The sequence below is a fragment of the Oryx dammah genome, unplaced genomic scaffold (genome assembly GCF_014754425.2).
Source record: "Oryx dammah isolate SB20612 unplaced genomic scaffold, SCBI_Odam_1.1 HiC_scaffold_2, whole genome shotgun sequence".
In the NCBI taxonomy this organism is placed as follows: domain Eukaryota; kingdom Metazoa; phylum Chordata; class Mammalia; order Artiodactyla; family Bovidae; genus Oryx; species Oryx dammah.
Window position 1 is genome coordinate 40,578,120 of NW_024070186.1, and position 16,482 is coordinate 40,594,601.

A 16,482-nucleotide genomic window follows, 5' to 3' on the forward strand; every position below is an offset into this window, starting at 1 on the left:
CTTGGTATTGTAACAGATCCTTTTAAAGACTAACCTGTTCCTCCAAACCCTGGATGTGACTGCTCCTTTGGCTGTTTGTACAGTGACACCCTACCCCCCTGCTAGCTGACCCTCTCTTCTTAGCTCAAGCATTGGGTCTTTATAATACTTTGTATCATTTTATTTACTGAGCAGAGGGTAGAAATCTATGAGATGTTTATTGAATGAATTCATGTTTTGAGCAGCTATTTCCAGAACCCTGAAACAAATGTTTATTTATGTTGACTGTGCTGAGTCTTTGTTGCTGCAAGCAGGCTTTCTCCAGTTGCAGCGAGCGGAGGCTACTCTCTCGTTGCAGTGCACTGGCTTCTCACTGCAGTGGCCTCTCCTGTTGCAGAGCACAGGCTTTAGGGAGAGCGGACTTAGCTGCAGTGTGCTGGCTTAGTTGCTCCATGATGTGTGGGATCTTTCTGGACCAAGGATCGAACCCATGTCTCATATGTTGGCAGGTAGATTCTTAACCACTGGACCACCAGGGAATTCCAACCCTGGAACATCTTTAGCAACCTTAATCCCTAGCAATGTGATTTTTATCCACAAATTCATCTTGTAGCACTTCCTTTGAGTGCTTCCAGAAACTCTTCCCAACAGTGACCTCTGCTACGCTTGTTTTGAAAACAAAGATGGGGCAGAGAAAGCCTAAGCTCATGAATTCGAGATATGTCTCAGACCTGGCAGAGTCATCCTAGCCTCTTTCCATCTAATGGAGAGAGTTGATGTGTAATGGAATCTCTAGCCTTAGATGGTGCATGAGGAAAACTAGAGTCCCATATAAAGTAACTGATTCTGCTTCAGAGGCTGAATATATCAGCTTCAGTTGGTCATGCAGTTTTCTGTTATGAACCATCTTATATTTCCTCAGGAGTATATTAATAGTGTTGTATATTAACACTAGTGCTAGAAAAATGGTGCTAAATATACAATAGCATGGATATTGTATCAAATTATTTGATGTAATGACTTACTATAATCAAGTGTATTTTCTTATGGCTTTAGTGCATATTGACATGCATAAAGATGTTTTGGCGAGGAAACTTGATTTTATTTTTCCCAGTTACAGTCTTCATACAGAAAAGTAAAAATGCTCTCCCTCCATTCCTTACTCAGTGTCCCTTATTGAAATGGGACCCAGTGTCATGATTTTTGTCATCTTTCTGCTCCAGAGGCTCATCTATAAAATGGAGCTAATGTGATACTTACTTCATAGGCTTCTTGTGAAATTAAAGATTTAACGTGTATGACAGCCCTTAGAATAGTGGCTACCTTATAGTGTGTTCTCAAAAAATGTTAGGTGCCATACTTCATGTTACTGTTTTATTAGTATTATTTTATGGTTGTATTATTTCAAAGGACGTCCTTGCTCCATAAAAATGATCTTTATTTTCTTAAATATGTTAAGGGCTAAAAATAAATGTACATCCAATGCTTTACTTGCATAAGTACATTCATTGTCCTGTTATGACTGGTACTTAGTGGACACCAGTAGAAGATACCAAGAAAAAGAAACATTGTTTAGTTTTCCTAATAGTCGTTTTGGCTTCTTGGAGCATTTTGTTTTTACCATCTAAATTCTGTGATATAAACTTTAGAACCATGATTCCAATTTCACTATTAAAAGTAGCACTGTTGTATTTTATTTCCCACATATCCCATGAGAATTATTGTAAAATATATAATTTTGGTTATAATAGTGCCAAATGCTGCTTAAATTGCTTTCCAGTTACCTTTTTATTATTTCTCATATTTTTCTTCTGATAGGAGATACCTTCCTTCCCCACCCCCCACCATATCAACCTTCTAGGGAAGGAGGATTTGAAGGGAATTTTAAGCTTTGACACAGGAAGAGGACCTAATTTTCTACCTTGATTTATGATATCACTTAATCCTGATTTCTCCTTTTCAGTGTACACAGTCATCTTCTGTTCTTTGGAATAATGCTAGAGAGTTTGAGAGTCCAGCGAAAGATAGACAAAAGATATGTTTATCTTAATTTGATTGAGCAGATTTGGAAGAAAGCAATTCACTGCTGGCTATAAATAATGAGTCCTAAGGATATTCATGACATTAAAGAGGAGGATTTCTGCCAGGCAAAAATGATGTGCTCAGTTATAGCATATGGTTACTTGGATATTCTGAAGTTGGCACTGGGTTTGCTTGTTCTCATGTTGGCGTTGGATAAGAACTGAAGAGTGCGGCGCCTTACAGAAAGTCTTATCATGTGCCCTTGCCAGCAAGCATGGCTGGGCTCAGAGAAGGCTTGGAGACCCTCCCAGAAACTGTGTGGAGGAGAGAGGGATTCAACAGGCCCCCACACCAGCACAGCGTTCTCTGCAGGGAGTCCGGGTCGCCAGCAAGGGGATGGGGCTCCCTGCAATAATGGCAACTGACACCCTTCTAAGATTTTAATGGAAGAATACTGAGTGAGTCGGAGCCTTCTAGAGTTCTTGGCGCCTTGGCAGAAGTGACCCTGTAACATCCTGAAAACAGGCCTCTCGGATTGATAGAGCCCATTTAAGTTAAGCAGCATCCTTTTTGTCTGGTAACTGATCTCCCTTATGGATGTGGTATCACCTTGCTATATGTTTCCTTCCTCTGATCTTTCACTCCTCCTTACTCTCTAGCAGTGTATCTCAAACATACAAGGTTAGATAATAATAGAGCAAACACTTTTATACTTACCACCTAATTTTATTAAATAATAATGTTCTGCCACATTTGCTCTAGATTTTTTTTTTTAACATAAAACGATATTTTATGTTTTTTAACATAAACGATAGACATGGATGAGGCCCTTGGTCTCCTGTCATTTCCTTTCTTTCCTGTAAAGAGGTAATCATTATCATGAATTTGTGTTTTTCTTTCTTATTAATGTTTTTATATTTTTGCTACTTATTTTTACATCCATTGATACAAACATTATATAATATCACCTTCAGATTTCAAACTTTATGTAATCACCTCACATAGGTATTATTGTATTGTTTGGTATCTTTTTAATGTTGACTAATTTTGAATTATATCTACTTTGTTATACTTCCTTGATTTTATTTGCTTGTCTGCTTAGGTGCTATTTCATTATGAGTGTTAACATGTATCCATTCTGTTAATGATCATTTAAGTTATTTCCAATTTTTTGTTACTGTTAACCATGCTACAGTAAACATTTTTGTACACTTCTTCTGTTTGTGCAGAGTTTTAGGGTATGTATGTGGAAGTAGAAGAGGAGATTTAATTTCCAAAGTGGTGGTGTTTCCCATCAGTTATAAATGAGTGTTTTACTTTCTCCACATTAACCTTCAATTTTCTCACTCAGAGCTGGTGAAATGGTATTGTATTATGACATTTTAATTTGCAGTTTCTGATTACCTGTGAGGTTAGGCATGTTTTATAACTCTACTAGCTATTTAAATTTTCCCTTCTGCAATTTACCAGATTGTATAATTTGAACATATTTCAAAATAATTTGGTTCTTATTTGGTAAAGGTATGCAGATCAGTCTTATTGAAACAAATCTTGAGTTTTGACAAGAATCTTTCATGCACTTACTCAGAGACTATCATTTTTATACATCTCAGTGACAAAAATGAGCTTATAAGAGCAAGACCCACTGAGCTAATAAATATGCCCTAACACCTATCACTTTGTTCTTTGGGTGGAAACTGTGTCCAGGAAAGTGGATGCTCTGCTTATTACTTAATAGCTGGTATTTCTCTATTTACTTGGATGATGAGGAAGGTACCCATGTCATTTGCTGAAGTTATGATTGTGCAAATATAGTGATCCTGAAGGTAGTGTACACAGCTTGATTTTATGAATGAAGTGAAGATGGGATAAGGGTCGAGAAAGTGAACCACTCATACAAAGGTGATAGAGTTGGATATAAGACAAATGAATAGATACAATGAATTATGTACTTAGCCCTAAAATGGTGAGAATAGATATTTATTTGCTTGGGAAATTCCTCTTGTTATTTCTAGTTCTTATTATAGTAAACTGCTTTTATTTTTCAATTAAGGTTGTGAATTTTTAATGTTATCGCTATTTCTAAACCTCAGTGAACAGAAAAACTTGAATATCTCAAACAAAATGTCACTTAGAATCCATTTATAAAAATGATTAAGCAAGGAAATCATTGACTTGAAAGAGGAATTTTTTCCCCCAGCAGGGAGTTTCCTATTTGTTAATAAATTAGATTCCTTGTTGGCATGTAAACACGAGTGGCCCTGTAAATAGTTTTTGTCTATTTTGGTTGGTTGAATGTGTGGTTAAAGTGATGCTCTGTTTTCATTTGCATTTACTGGCAATGGAGCAATCTAATGACCTCCTCTAATAATATATGACTTGTTCACTTAATGTCTCGTCTGTTTCATGTGACCCAAATGTCCTGAGCTCTTCTCCCCTGATTCTGGGCTGGGAAAGTCTCAGGCACTGTTTGACTTACACTGCGGGGCCCAGCATCCTTTTGTTTTGGGAAGTTATCTGGTTCTGATCACTTCTCTACTTCCTGTCTGTCCCCATTTAACCTCCAGGTTGCAGTATTATTCCATTTTGTGACTGTTGTCATATTATTTGTGCCCCAGCCTGTGGTGGTATTGTTTGGCGTATAAATTAATATAACCTATCTTAGGGCCTGGGGTTTTAAGTCTTGACTCCCTGAAACATTGTTTTAAGATGAACTGATTCTTATGTGTTTTGGCTACCCACATCATTAGGCTAAAAAATCTTATCTGTATTGTCTGCCGTTTTCTTGCTGTCCCCTTTCCGTAGGACTTCTGTAACTCTGCTGTCTCCCTTCTGGAAGACTTTGACAACATAATGGTAACACCCCTGCTGTCATTCCTTATACTTTCTTTTCTTTTCTTTCTTTCTTTCTTTCTTTTTTTTTTTTAAATTAAGTAAACATTTATAGCATTACTCTTTGAACATCAAAATGAGAAGCAGGTTATTCCTCTATAGCTGGTAATAATTAAAGTCTTCATTTCACTGTTACTCACTTGGTTTATGTTTGAGACCGTGACACAAAATCATGAATGCATTGCCCATGTTCACTTCAACAGAATTTATTTCTGGAAGTTGGCCCCTTTGATTGCCTCGTGCTTCCCATCATATATGTGTATGGTATAGAAACCAGTGAACGTTTGTGGCCTGGGCTTGGGAACATAGGCGAGTTCGTGCACCATCATCTCAGTCCCACTTTCAAACCCATCTATTCCCGAGCTCTTGCTTTTCTCTGTGGTAACTCACATCATTAGTGGAGGAACGCATGGCATGCTGACTCATAGGCCAATGCAAGATAATGAAAACTGTGGTTATGACAGTGCCCTACTCATCACATCCCACTCACTGGTTCTTCCTAAATTCTCAACAGAACCCATCATCCCTGTTTTCTTTCCGGTATGGAGAAGATTTTTTTTTTTTTTTTGGAGCATAGGTCTTGTGCATGCATGTCATAAGACCTCATCTCTACCGCTTTGCCTGGGCTAGCTAAGAATGCATGTTTTGCATTAAATTACTTATAGGTTTCTATATCAGGTAGCCAACCCACAACATAAACCCAAGAAGCACTAGAATAAAACAGAGCACACATCTCAGATGTGAATGTAAGTCAACTTGTTTCACTATGAATTTAATGGGTAACATTTTCTGTACATTGGTGAAAATATCCTTAACTGCAAATACAACTTTGACAATATTTAGGTGATGAAATATTGCCATGTAGGCAATTTCATTAATTGTTCTTTAGGCAAAGGAAAGTTTGCAGGCTTTTCTGAAAACAATTTTTCTATCAGTTTTTCCTGACATTTGTAGTATACAGAGAGCAAGCAAAGTTTCTGTTTAGAAACTTGAATTAAACTATTAAATTTAAAAATACCTTGCATATATAGTTTATGTTTGCTGTAATTATTGTTCAGATGATAATGTAATTTAAACAATATAATTTGCATTTGTCATTGATTTTACTTTTTAAAAAATAGACAAAATATTTTATTCATCAAGTATTTAAAGTTAAAGGGTTATATATAACCTACATATTCACTCAAATAAATGGAAACGTGTGTATATATTTTTGCTGTCATTTCACTATTCTTTCTTTAATAGTCTCCAATATTAGAAATTTAATGAATGCATATATTCGACTAATCAGTATGCTTAAGTCATCATTTATGAGCACATTAACAGTTGTTTATTGTTATTGAGATTTATTATTGAAGTGTGTTTATTTCAAAATGAACCTGTTTGTGCCAGTAGTTAATGTTACTGTTAATTGATCACCAACTGAGTTATATTTGATGTGAAAGCTTTATGAAAGAATCAAACACAATGGTTGACAAGACCTCTTTTAATTAAAGAATTTTCTGTATATTTTTGTCTGCAATCAAAATATACCCATGTAATGTGATGCCAAAGCTTTTAGTTCACACTGTTTGTTGGACACCTTGGACACGATTACTCAGGACCTTCCAAACAAGTAGTTTGAAACATTACCCACTGGTTCTCATTGGGTGACCTTTATTATTATTCCTAAATGAGCATTTTCAGAAACACAAAACAGCATTTTCAGAGTCACAAAATCTGGCTGTGGTTTTCAGGTACAACACTGTCTCTCCTCACAGCCCTTAAATAGTATTGGCAAGTTACTAAATAGGAATTTGAAAATATCATTACTAGTGAATTAAGTGGAGAGAAGTTTCCTGGTCCTGAAGTGCTGCTGATTGTAATGCTTACTGTCTGCTAATTGGAGTCACAACCAATTCTCTTTTAGAAAGAGAGCCTCACATTTTCTCAGTTGACTCAGAGAGTGAACTAATGAAAAGAAGAAGACCCAGAAGATTGAAAATTGTCTTTGAGGGTGATTTATCAAAAATTTTAAACTTACTGCATTCATTCATTTCCAGTCATGCAGGAGGTTTTCAGTCTATGTCTGTCTGAGCTCAGATACTCTGTCTAATTAAAAATAAAGAGACTTATTCTTATAAAGGCCAGGAAGAAGAGTCATTATTGAAGAGCACAGCTTTTTAAAAAGTTTTTAGGAAGTGGAAATTTTAGAAAATAAAATAGATTGCGATTTCTTTTCCAGAGCCAAACCTAAAGCAAAGTGTTTAAAAACAAACATGGTAGGAATTTACCTTGTAGGAATTTACAAGGTAAATTTATCTTGTAGGAATTTACAAGGTAAATTTATCTTGTGGGAATTTACCTTGGGTCTCAGGGTAGAGATGGGTTCATGTATTGCTGTCAGAATTGCCCAGTTAACTGTTTCTTACTCCCTTGGCACTTGTAAATTGGGTACCTGAGCCAGGGGAGCTGAAGCCAGACTACAGTGTGGCACCTGGCTAGACACAAATGCTTCATCAGAATCCAGCCTCCTGAACTGCCCTTTATACTCACAAAATGAGAGGGCAGTTGAGCTACTCTCTAGGTACTAATAAAACGAAAGAAGAAATCATTAGAATGACAGATGCTAAGAATTGAATTGAAAAGTGAGTTTTTAAAACAAAAGCCGATACTCAAAAACATGGGGCACTTGAAAGCACTTGGTAAACTAATTTATGCTGAGATATAAATCTCAATTTACCTCTGGATCTCTTCTTTAGCAGATAAACTAAATTAAATCTTAGATTTCCTCAATAGATATTTATTGAGCACTTACTATATGCCAGATACAGTGCTAGGAACTGATTTTGTTTTAATGAAATAAAGCCTAGATAGTTTTCCGGAAATAGCAGATAAATAGATTACATGTGAAAAGGTGACCCTAAGTCATGATTTTCCAGGAGTGGTCTCTGCCCTGTTCCCCTGGCCTGTCCCAGTGTGGATGATACGTTATGTAGTCCCTTCTTGAATGCAGCAGAATCATCCGATTAATATTTTAAGACTTTTACTAACTTCCAATTTCTAGTTCTCTTATTCCCACATTGGAGAATTGGTCCTCATTCAGCATCTTTTAAGTTAAACTCCAAGAGATAGTGAAGGACAGGGAAGCCTGGCGTGCTGCAGTCTGGGGGTCTCAGAGTCAGACGCAACTGAGCGGCTGAACAACAGCAAAAACAACAAAAGTTACTAAAGAACTTCTTGGTCATCTATTCTTTACTCAACAGATTGAGTATCTCTACAAATTGAAATAATTTGTTCCTGGCATTATTCTGGGATAAACCAGATAACAGCAGGAAGTCATTTCAGTTTGGAAAAAGAGGGATATTTTTCGTTCAGGGCAAATAGGACTATAAAGCCCTTAGGGAGTGCTGGCTGATGTGAGGTATTTGTGATTTGCTCAGGGAGACTATTGAATGTTAGAGCCCTTACCTCCTGCACTTAAGGAGTGAGTTGGGCAAAAAATAGCACTGGGAAGAAACACAGTCTATTTATAAATAAGCAGTTTACCTTTGGATTAAAAGTGGTTCACTGAACACATGAATTACATAAATTTTTTTACCCCTTCTTGCTTTGTTTTCAAAGTTATAATGCTTTTTCTTGAACATTAATTTTGTGATTTTAAGAATGGAAATAGTTTACAATACCTGGTTCTTAAATTTCCACAATCTCAACTATTTGTCAATAAAAGAATGTTGCCCAGTAACTCAGATACTTACCCTATTAGTGTTTTGATCCTTCTGTCCCCCCACATATAAGTCAGTTTCTTTTATAAGATTCTTTAGGAAGCAAAGGAAGAGTGAAGAGCTAGAAAAGATCTGTAGATCTTACCTTGTTTACCTCCAAGCCAAAAAAGGGCATGGGTATTTTAGACCACTTGGGGATCTCAAGGTTCTAACTCACACAAATAATTCATTGTTCTTGTGTAAAAGTGATAATTTACATATGTTGTCCCCACCAAGAAGCACAGCAGTATGTTTCAGGGACTTGGGATGATGCTGTCAGCGAGCACAGATTCGAGAAGTGTCATGTAAAGATCTGGTTGATTTAATGACTCCCTGGCTTAGTGTTTGGAGGACTGAGCGCTACTTGGATGGGTCAGGGTGATCCTTGTATGCTCTGGATGGCCACACTGCCCTGAAATGTGCTCTCCTAGAGGGAGCTTGGGGTATTTTTCTGTGGAGAATCACTGCAGGCGGAGACTGCAGTCACGAAATTAAAAGATGCTTGCTCCTTGGAAGAAAAGTTGTTACAGACCTCGACAGCGTATTATAAAGCAGAGACATCACTTTGCCGACAAAGGTCTATCTAGCCCAAGCTGTGGTTTTTCTAGTAGTCATGTGTGGATGTGAGAGTTGGACCATAAAGAAGGTTGAATGCTGAAGAGTTGATGCTTTTGAATTGTGGTGCTGGAGGAAACTCTTGAGAGTCCCTTGGACAGAAAAGAGATCAAACCAGTCAATCCTAAAGGAAATCAACCTTGAATATTCACTGGCTGACTGATGCTGAAGCTTACGCTCTAATACTTTGGCCAGCTGATGTGAAGAGCTGACTCATTGGAAAAGACCTTGATGCTGGGAAATACTGAGGGCAGGAGGAGAAGAAGGCAACAGAGGATGAGATGGTTGGGTGGCATCACTGATACAATGGACATGAGTTTGAGCAAACTCCGCAAGACAATGAAAGACAAGGAAGCCTGGCGTGCTGCAGTTCATGGTATCACAAAAGTCAGACACGACTTAGTGACTGAACAACAACAAGCAAATAGAGATATAATTACACTTAGTAAATTAATCAGCTAGAATCTCAGAGTATCATCATGGTACCATACACTGGAATGTTACATTCTTGTTGAAGCTGTTATATATAGATATCATAGTAGATACTTGCAGAAATTTATGTTTGGTCCGTATGTGTGGTCAGTCAGTCACCTTAGGAGAGGCCAAAGTTTCTTAACTGCTCTCAAGTGATTTTATATGTGGGGATCAGAGAAAAATGCTTCACCATCTGATGTATGCATTCATTTCAGAATCTCACTAACAAGTCTTAATAAAGATTATCCTTTTGTTTTCTTATTGGGGTGAATTTAAGAGGCTATATGTCCCTAAAGAATAAGCACCAGATGAAATTTTAAATATTTTCATTCTTGATATCACATATGAAAGCATCTTATCATCATGGAAAAAACCCTGGGCTTTGGAGGCAGGCTCACATGGACACTAAGGGCTTGGCCAGATTTAACCGGGTGAGTTAGCTAAGCTGCCTAGGCTCTCTGAGTCTGACTTTTCCTACCTGAAGAAAAATGGGGACTAAGTTCCCTCCTTGCAGAGTTCCTGTGAGAAAATGGAAATATGAATAAGAAGCCTAGTCCCTGGCATATAATAGATGCCTAAAAAGTGTTAGTGTTTTCCCTCTTAAGCTAAATGTTTATACCTTTTTTTCTGCCAGAAATATCTGTGCTTCTTTCCAAGAACATTAAAATTTGTTTTACATTACTATATTTTAACACTTAAAAAAAATGAGAACATCTAGAATATAATATGACACTAAAATATCCTAGAATAAATCCTATTTTTTTATAATTAGTAAGTCCTGGAGAAAACCAAGGGATGGTCAGAAGTTAGTCCTCTTTCTTGAGTAATACTGCACACTTCTGTGAAATGGCTTCTGCTGCCAAAAAAAAAAAATACATTTAGCTGCTTTTAGGAATATAGTTTCCCCAGGCGAAAACATGTATTAAATTAAGGCTGGTGAACAGATGTTAATTGGTTTTATTTTATATTGCAGTTGGTTAGAATTGCATTTGATATTAACTTATTATAAAATTTAATTGGTTCTATTGGTTATAAGAATCATAAAAGATAACCAATTTCTTCCCTTGCATACTTGGCTAAATAGGCAATTTTCAGGTCCCTCTGAAGAAATATCATTAAAAAGTCATGAAGATTGTATATGCCATTTGTATGGACCACGTGTTCTCTTAATCGATGGGCACAGGATGAGGCAAGTCTGTGGTTTCAGATTTCACGCTTGAGAAACTCACGCCTTTTACTCTAGAGGGGCCTTTGTACCCTGGAGTATACAGGAAAGCTGTCTCAGATTCTGTCTGATGAGCAGACCATTGAATATTTTGACTTGTGTTTCTGTATGTCTTACCATCTGGGATAGCTGTAGTCTTCTTTGGAAGAAATAATAAGTGCGACAATCTCTAGTGTCAATAGGAAGTTGATGAAAAATAGTATTTAATACCACTTGGAATCTGCAAGTGCTGTTCTCACGTAAGGTTTGGTGTCATGGGTTTTGGGGGTTATGAACCAAGAGCTCGAATCACACCCTTGCTGTCATGATCAAGAGCCACCTTGGCTTTGTTTTCCAGGGCCAGCCAGGGGACCAGGCTGCTCTCTTTGCTGCTCAGGCACGGCCCTCCCCTCAGCTCCCCCAGTATCCAGGACTGCAGCAAGCACAGGTACCCATGTTTGCTTTGTAGATGCTACTGGGATTTTTAATGCTCTTTATTTGAAGGGGGGAACTGAGTAAGTAAGGTATCAGTTCCCTTATGGGGTATGGGACTTAGTCACGTCTTCTGCCTATAGATTATAATGGACATTTCACAGAAATCTTTACCAGTGATTATTAAACAAGTCTGGGGATTGATTAAAGGGCATACAACATTTTAGGAAATTGTTAGAAATGAATTAGAAATATCAATTCATAACTTTATGTTAATAATGATAGATATTGAAATGGTTATTAGTCCTATAGTACTTACCTTGTAATACATAATGATGTAATTTATGATGGAATTGTATGATAGTCAAAGATAGCTTTGAAGAGGAATCATGGTAGAATAAGAAGAAAATTGGCCTTGGCATCATACCTTGACAAAATTCCTGACAACCTCTAAGCTGTGTAACATTGTGAGAGTTAAGTCTTGATTTCTGTCTCTGTAAAATAGAAATGAACATTGTGGGGATTTAAGACCACCTATAGAACTAGTGAGGCACTAGATACATGGTAGTTATTCAGCAAATGATAGGTTTGCCTTAATATAATGCAAATCCTAAGCTATTTGTTTTCTAATAGTTTTGTTATTTCTGCCTCCGCATCCTTTTACTCTACCCCTCTCATAATCAGGAAGCCAGGGATGTTGGCAAGACCTCTAGTTGGGGCCAGCAGTTCACACTGTGTCCACAGCTGAAAGGAAGGCTGAGATTGGCCTTCATGGGCACCAAGCCCCATGGCCTGCATCCCTGCGTGCTGTCTGCAAGAAAGTCATTGTCCATCACTCTATCTTCCAAGTCAGAGCCATTCAGCTACCTCGAAACGTGGTATTTAGAGGACCCAGAGAGTGGTCCTCTTCTATTTTAATCAGCACTCTGTTCTGTATATTATAGATGGTGATCCAGCAGAACCTAAAGCTTTTCATTTACATCAGGTGTCAAGATTTGAAGAAACAGCCACTATATAATGTTGAATGGAGAAATTGAGTATCCTGATGGTATTATAGAGTGCTGAAGCAGGCTACTGTCCAACCAGAACTTAAGGATATCAAATAGTCACTAATGACACCCTCATTGGGCTTTCCTGGTGGCTCAGACTACCAGTAAAGAATCTGCCTGCAATGCAGGAGACCCAGGTTCAATCCCTGAGTTGGGAAGATCCCCTGGAGAAGGGAATGGCAACCCACTCCAGTATTCTTGCCTGGAGAATCCCATGGACAGAGGAGCCTGGCAAGCTTCAGTCCATAGGGTCACAAAGAGTCAGACACAACTGAGCAACTAACACTTTCAGTGACACCCTCATCCTCTGGTTAATTGACTTTTCTTCTTTTTTGTTAACTGGTTCGTTACTATAGGCAAATTCATTAGGCCCAAGGAAGTGTAGTTACATACCATACTAGGAAAGTGTACTCCATTATTTTTATTTGCCTTGAGTATGTGTAGCTTTTCTGAAACAGCATTAATGATGCTTGAACTCTGCTGAACACTGATATCATGTATGCACTAGAGGTATGCATGCTTGCCTGATTATTTCTATGCAGAAACATGCCTTTCCTTTCCTGAAAACAAGCATCTGAGCTTAAAACTGATTGCTTAACCAAATGAGGATTCATGTTTTGTAATTGAACTTTCTGGTGAATCAGTACGCAAGTTCATCCTATAATTTTCTGACTCTTCTCTTGGCCTCCAGAGTAGTCTTCCTCATATTTTGAGTTAAAAGAGCCTTGGAGAACAGCACATCTCAGGGAGCTCCTCCTGGCTTTGTTTTTGCCCTGTGTGTCTTAGTGATAGGAAAGCTGGTAAATGGAAACGTTGACTTCTTCCCTTGTGCCTGCCTGCAGACCATGCCCCAGGGCTACACAATGTATGGAACCCAGATGCCTTTGCAGCAGACCCCTCAGCAGCAGGCTGGCAGCGTGGTCCTGTCTCCTACCTATAATTCCAGAACTTATCCGGCTGCTCACTCCAACCCAGCGCTCATGGAAAGACTCAGACAGATGCAGCAGCCGCCGAGCGGCTACGTTCAGCAGCAGGCGCCACCATACCTGCATCCCCTGACCGGCTCCCAGAGGTGATGCATGTGGAAATGGTTACAGTGGTGGCCACTCAAATCCTGATCTTTACTGTGCTTCCCTCAGGATGTGGTGTTTTAAATTGTTCTTATGAGCTTGCATATTTCCACATCATCTTCATTCTGTCATCTCATTTTTAGCAGCATCCGGATTGTGATTCAGAAGAAGCAGTGTCTCACCTTGTTTATTTTATTCAAGGCTTGTTGTTTGACTCACATCTCCCTTAGTATTTGTGTAGTATTTTTTAGTGATAACACTGTGTTAGCTCCAGTGTTCTTTTTTTCCTTCTCTTTTATAAGAAGGTTTTAAATTGTTAAAACCTTTTTTTAATTCAGTGCCTTACTAGAATATGTTGATTGGCACCTTAAAGCCTGTGATTACAGTTCTCATCGTACGTGGTGTGCAAACAGTTCTGTTACATATTTCAGTTTTTACCTTTTCCACTTCAGAAATGGCTGGCAAAACAGGGCCATGAATGTCTCTTACTCAGTTCTTGCTTAGCTGGAAGTTGTAGACATAGTGTATAACTGAACTGTCCATTAAAGTAGCTCCTAGCCACGTGGGCAGTTTTAATTTAGACTAATCAAAGTTTTAAAATGTTGTTCCTCAGTTCTCAGTCACAGTAGTAACATTTCAAGTGTTCATTAACCACATGTGGCCAACAGGACCAGCTTTGAAGATATGTGATCTGTGCAGTCAGGCAGGACTGTGTATTTAGAGAGGCCTGTGTGGTTGCTATTAATGCTCTGCTGTCACTCACTTGAAATTCTTACTCATTTTTGATCAGAGAGCCCTGCATTCTTTTTTTGCCCCGAGACCCAGTAATTGTGTGGCCGGTGGCCAGTGGCTGTCTTACTGGACAGCACAGATGCAGTCAGCATAGAATGTTCTGTTGCATGGCATCGGTCTAGGGGAATTGAGTTTCCTGCAGAATGTCGGAATGTTGCTCTCCCATGGACAACAGCTTTGCTCTTGTGTGTTACCGTCAAAGAGTTCAGGTCAATTCCAAGTAATCACTGTTTGGAAAATTGGCACGGTTGATGGCAGCACATTTGGGAACATGAATAAATTTAGAAAACATGCATTGTATTTATTATTTGTCTAGTAAGTGGCAACGTACCATACTGCCTAAGAAATTGAACTTCAGAGCCCCAAAGTTCTGGGTTTAAATCCCACCTGTGCCATTTGCTGTCTTACTACCTTTGGTAACTACTTCTCTAGCTCTGTTTTCTCACTTTAAAAGTAGGGCTAAGAAAACTGCTGAACACGAAGGAGGGCTGTGGGGGTAGTAAATGAAATAACAGATTTCAAATTTTTCCCACAGGGCCTGCTCCAGGTAAAATGCTCAGTTAATGTCACTTATTAGAAACTATCAGAACATTTTTAAAAAGTAATTTATCCACGTTGCTATCTTACTGTAAGTAGTAAGTATACTTGCTGTCCTTTGTCAGATGATACCGTGTGTCCCTGAGAATCTAGGTGACCTTAACCGCTGGCCTTTATTGCATTTGAATTGTACAAAGTGATTATTGAACATGATGGTTTATTTGTGAGTGTATGTACGGCTCCCACGGCACTGATTAAAAACTTCGACAGTGCACTAGGGCCTGAAAACAAGTTCGTTCTTCTTTACCAGGCTGAATCATCAGTCGCTTCAGCAGAGCCCTCTGGTGGGTGGAGGAATCGATGCAGTGCTGACTTCCGCACATCCAAACCTTCCCTCAGTGCCCTTGTCTCAGGACCCGATGAGACCCAGACAGCCACAGGTTCGACAGCAGCAGAGGCTTCTCCAGGTAGGGGGCTGAGAGTGAGTGAATTGTGGGTAGAATCCTCAGCAGCCTTAAGAAATAACAGACACTTCAGACTATAATTTCTGACTTCCAAGGAATCCTGTGTATTGGACACTAGGAGCTAAATTGGTGTCATTTAGCTCCAATTTGGCAGAGGTCTTCCTCTGTGCATCCACCTGGTTGTTGTAGGCAGGAAAGTATATAATGTAGATATCCCTTTGTTGCTCCCAAAGGTTTGGGAGGGTAACTGGATGCCTTTATCTTAATAGTGTAAGCCTCAGTTTCCCCAGTCACTGTTTAACTACAGATCATGTGATTTGAGTTCAAAATTTCTTGTGTGTGTTTTTCTTTTTTTTGTAAATTGAGCTGTCCAGAGTTTTCATCATATTCTAGAGGGGCCTGTAATGCCTATAAATGTTCTGTTTAACATCTCTAGTCTGATTGGGCTATGAAGTTGGAGTGATGTAAGGAGGATGTTTCAAAGGGATATTTCATCTTGTCTCTGGTAGTATCCAGACAGTTGTCCCTTTGCTTCTTCATCATAAATATTTGAGTCTCCTAAATAAAGAACTCTTCTTCTTGACACATTCTGACTTCTTCCTCTCTTGTTTAGGGTATGCAAGCTATTATGTTTGCCAGTTGCATTTGTCTTTGTTATCAGCAAGCTTGTCTTGTGTTACTGGATTGGAAATTTCTTGATGAGTCTATACAGTGGACTCTAACCTTACCAACATTCCAACTTAAGGTGCACTGTCCTTTTATGTATTTCTAAGAAAGGAGAAGAAAGCAACACCAGGAATGGGAACTCCAGTAAAACTTGGGTACCCAAGGGTTATAGTATTCATGTGAGGTCAATGAGAAATAAACCAGTCATGCAGAAAGGGGCAGCAGAGGAACTTTCATGTCTCAACCTTGACACTGATGGTGGGAGGAAAATATTTGGACCATTAGCTGGAATGGGTTTCAGATCTGACTTGGGTATGATCCGAAGAACTCTGGTTGGCAGCGCCATCAGGTGGACAATTGAAGCCAACACAAGTCTTCAACACAACTGCTTCACAATTATAAGACGCTGTGAATTACATCCCCGTTTTCACTGTTAACGTGGAAAAGTTAGAAAACATATGGTAATTGATTTCAGGGAGCGTGGCCTGCAGGTGGCCAACCCCACTCACTGCATACATATAATCTCCAACGTGGTCAGAACCC

The 16,482-nt window shown here is 38.7% G+C and overlaps 1 protein-coding gene across 1 annotated transcript in view; it reads left to right on the forward strand.

The window, feature by feature from the left end:
• LOC120881491 (mediator of RNA polymerase II transcription subunit 12-like protein) overlaps window positions 1–16,482 on the forward strand; it is an 80,831-nt gene that overhangs the window by 52,766 nt on the left and 11,583 nt on the right. The window contains exons 24-26 of the mRNA XM_040265207.1: window positions 11,288–11,377; window positions 13,253–13,482; window positions 15,120–15,276. Coding sequence (XP_040121141.1) covers window positions 11,288–11,377; window positions 13,253–13,482; window positions 15,120–15,276 — 477 coding nt within the window. The remainder of the gene's footprint in view (window positions 1–11,287; window positions 11,378–13,252; window positions 13,483–15,119; window positions 15,277–16,482) is intronic.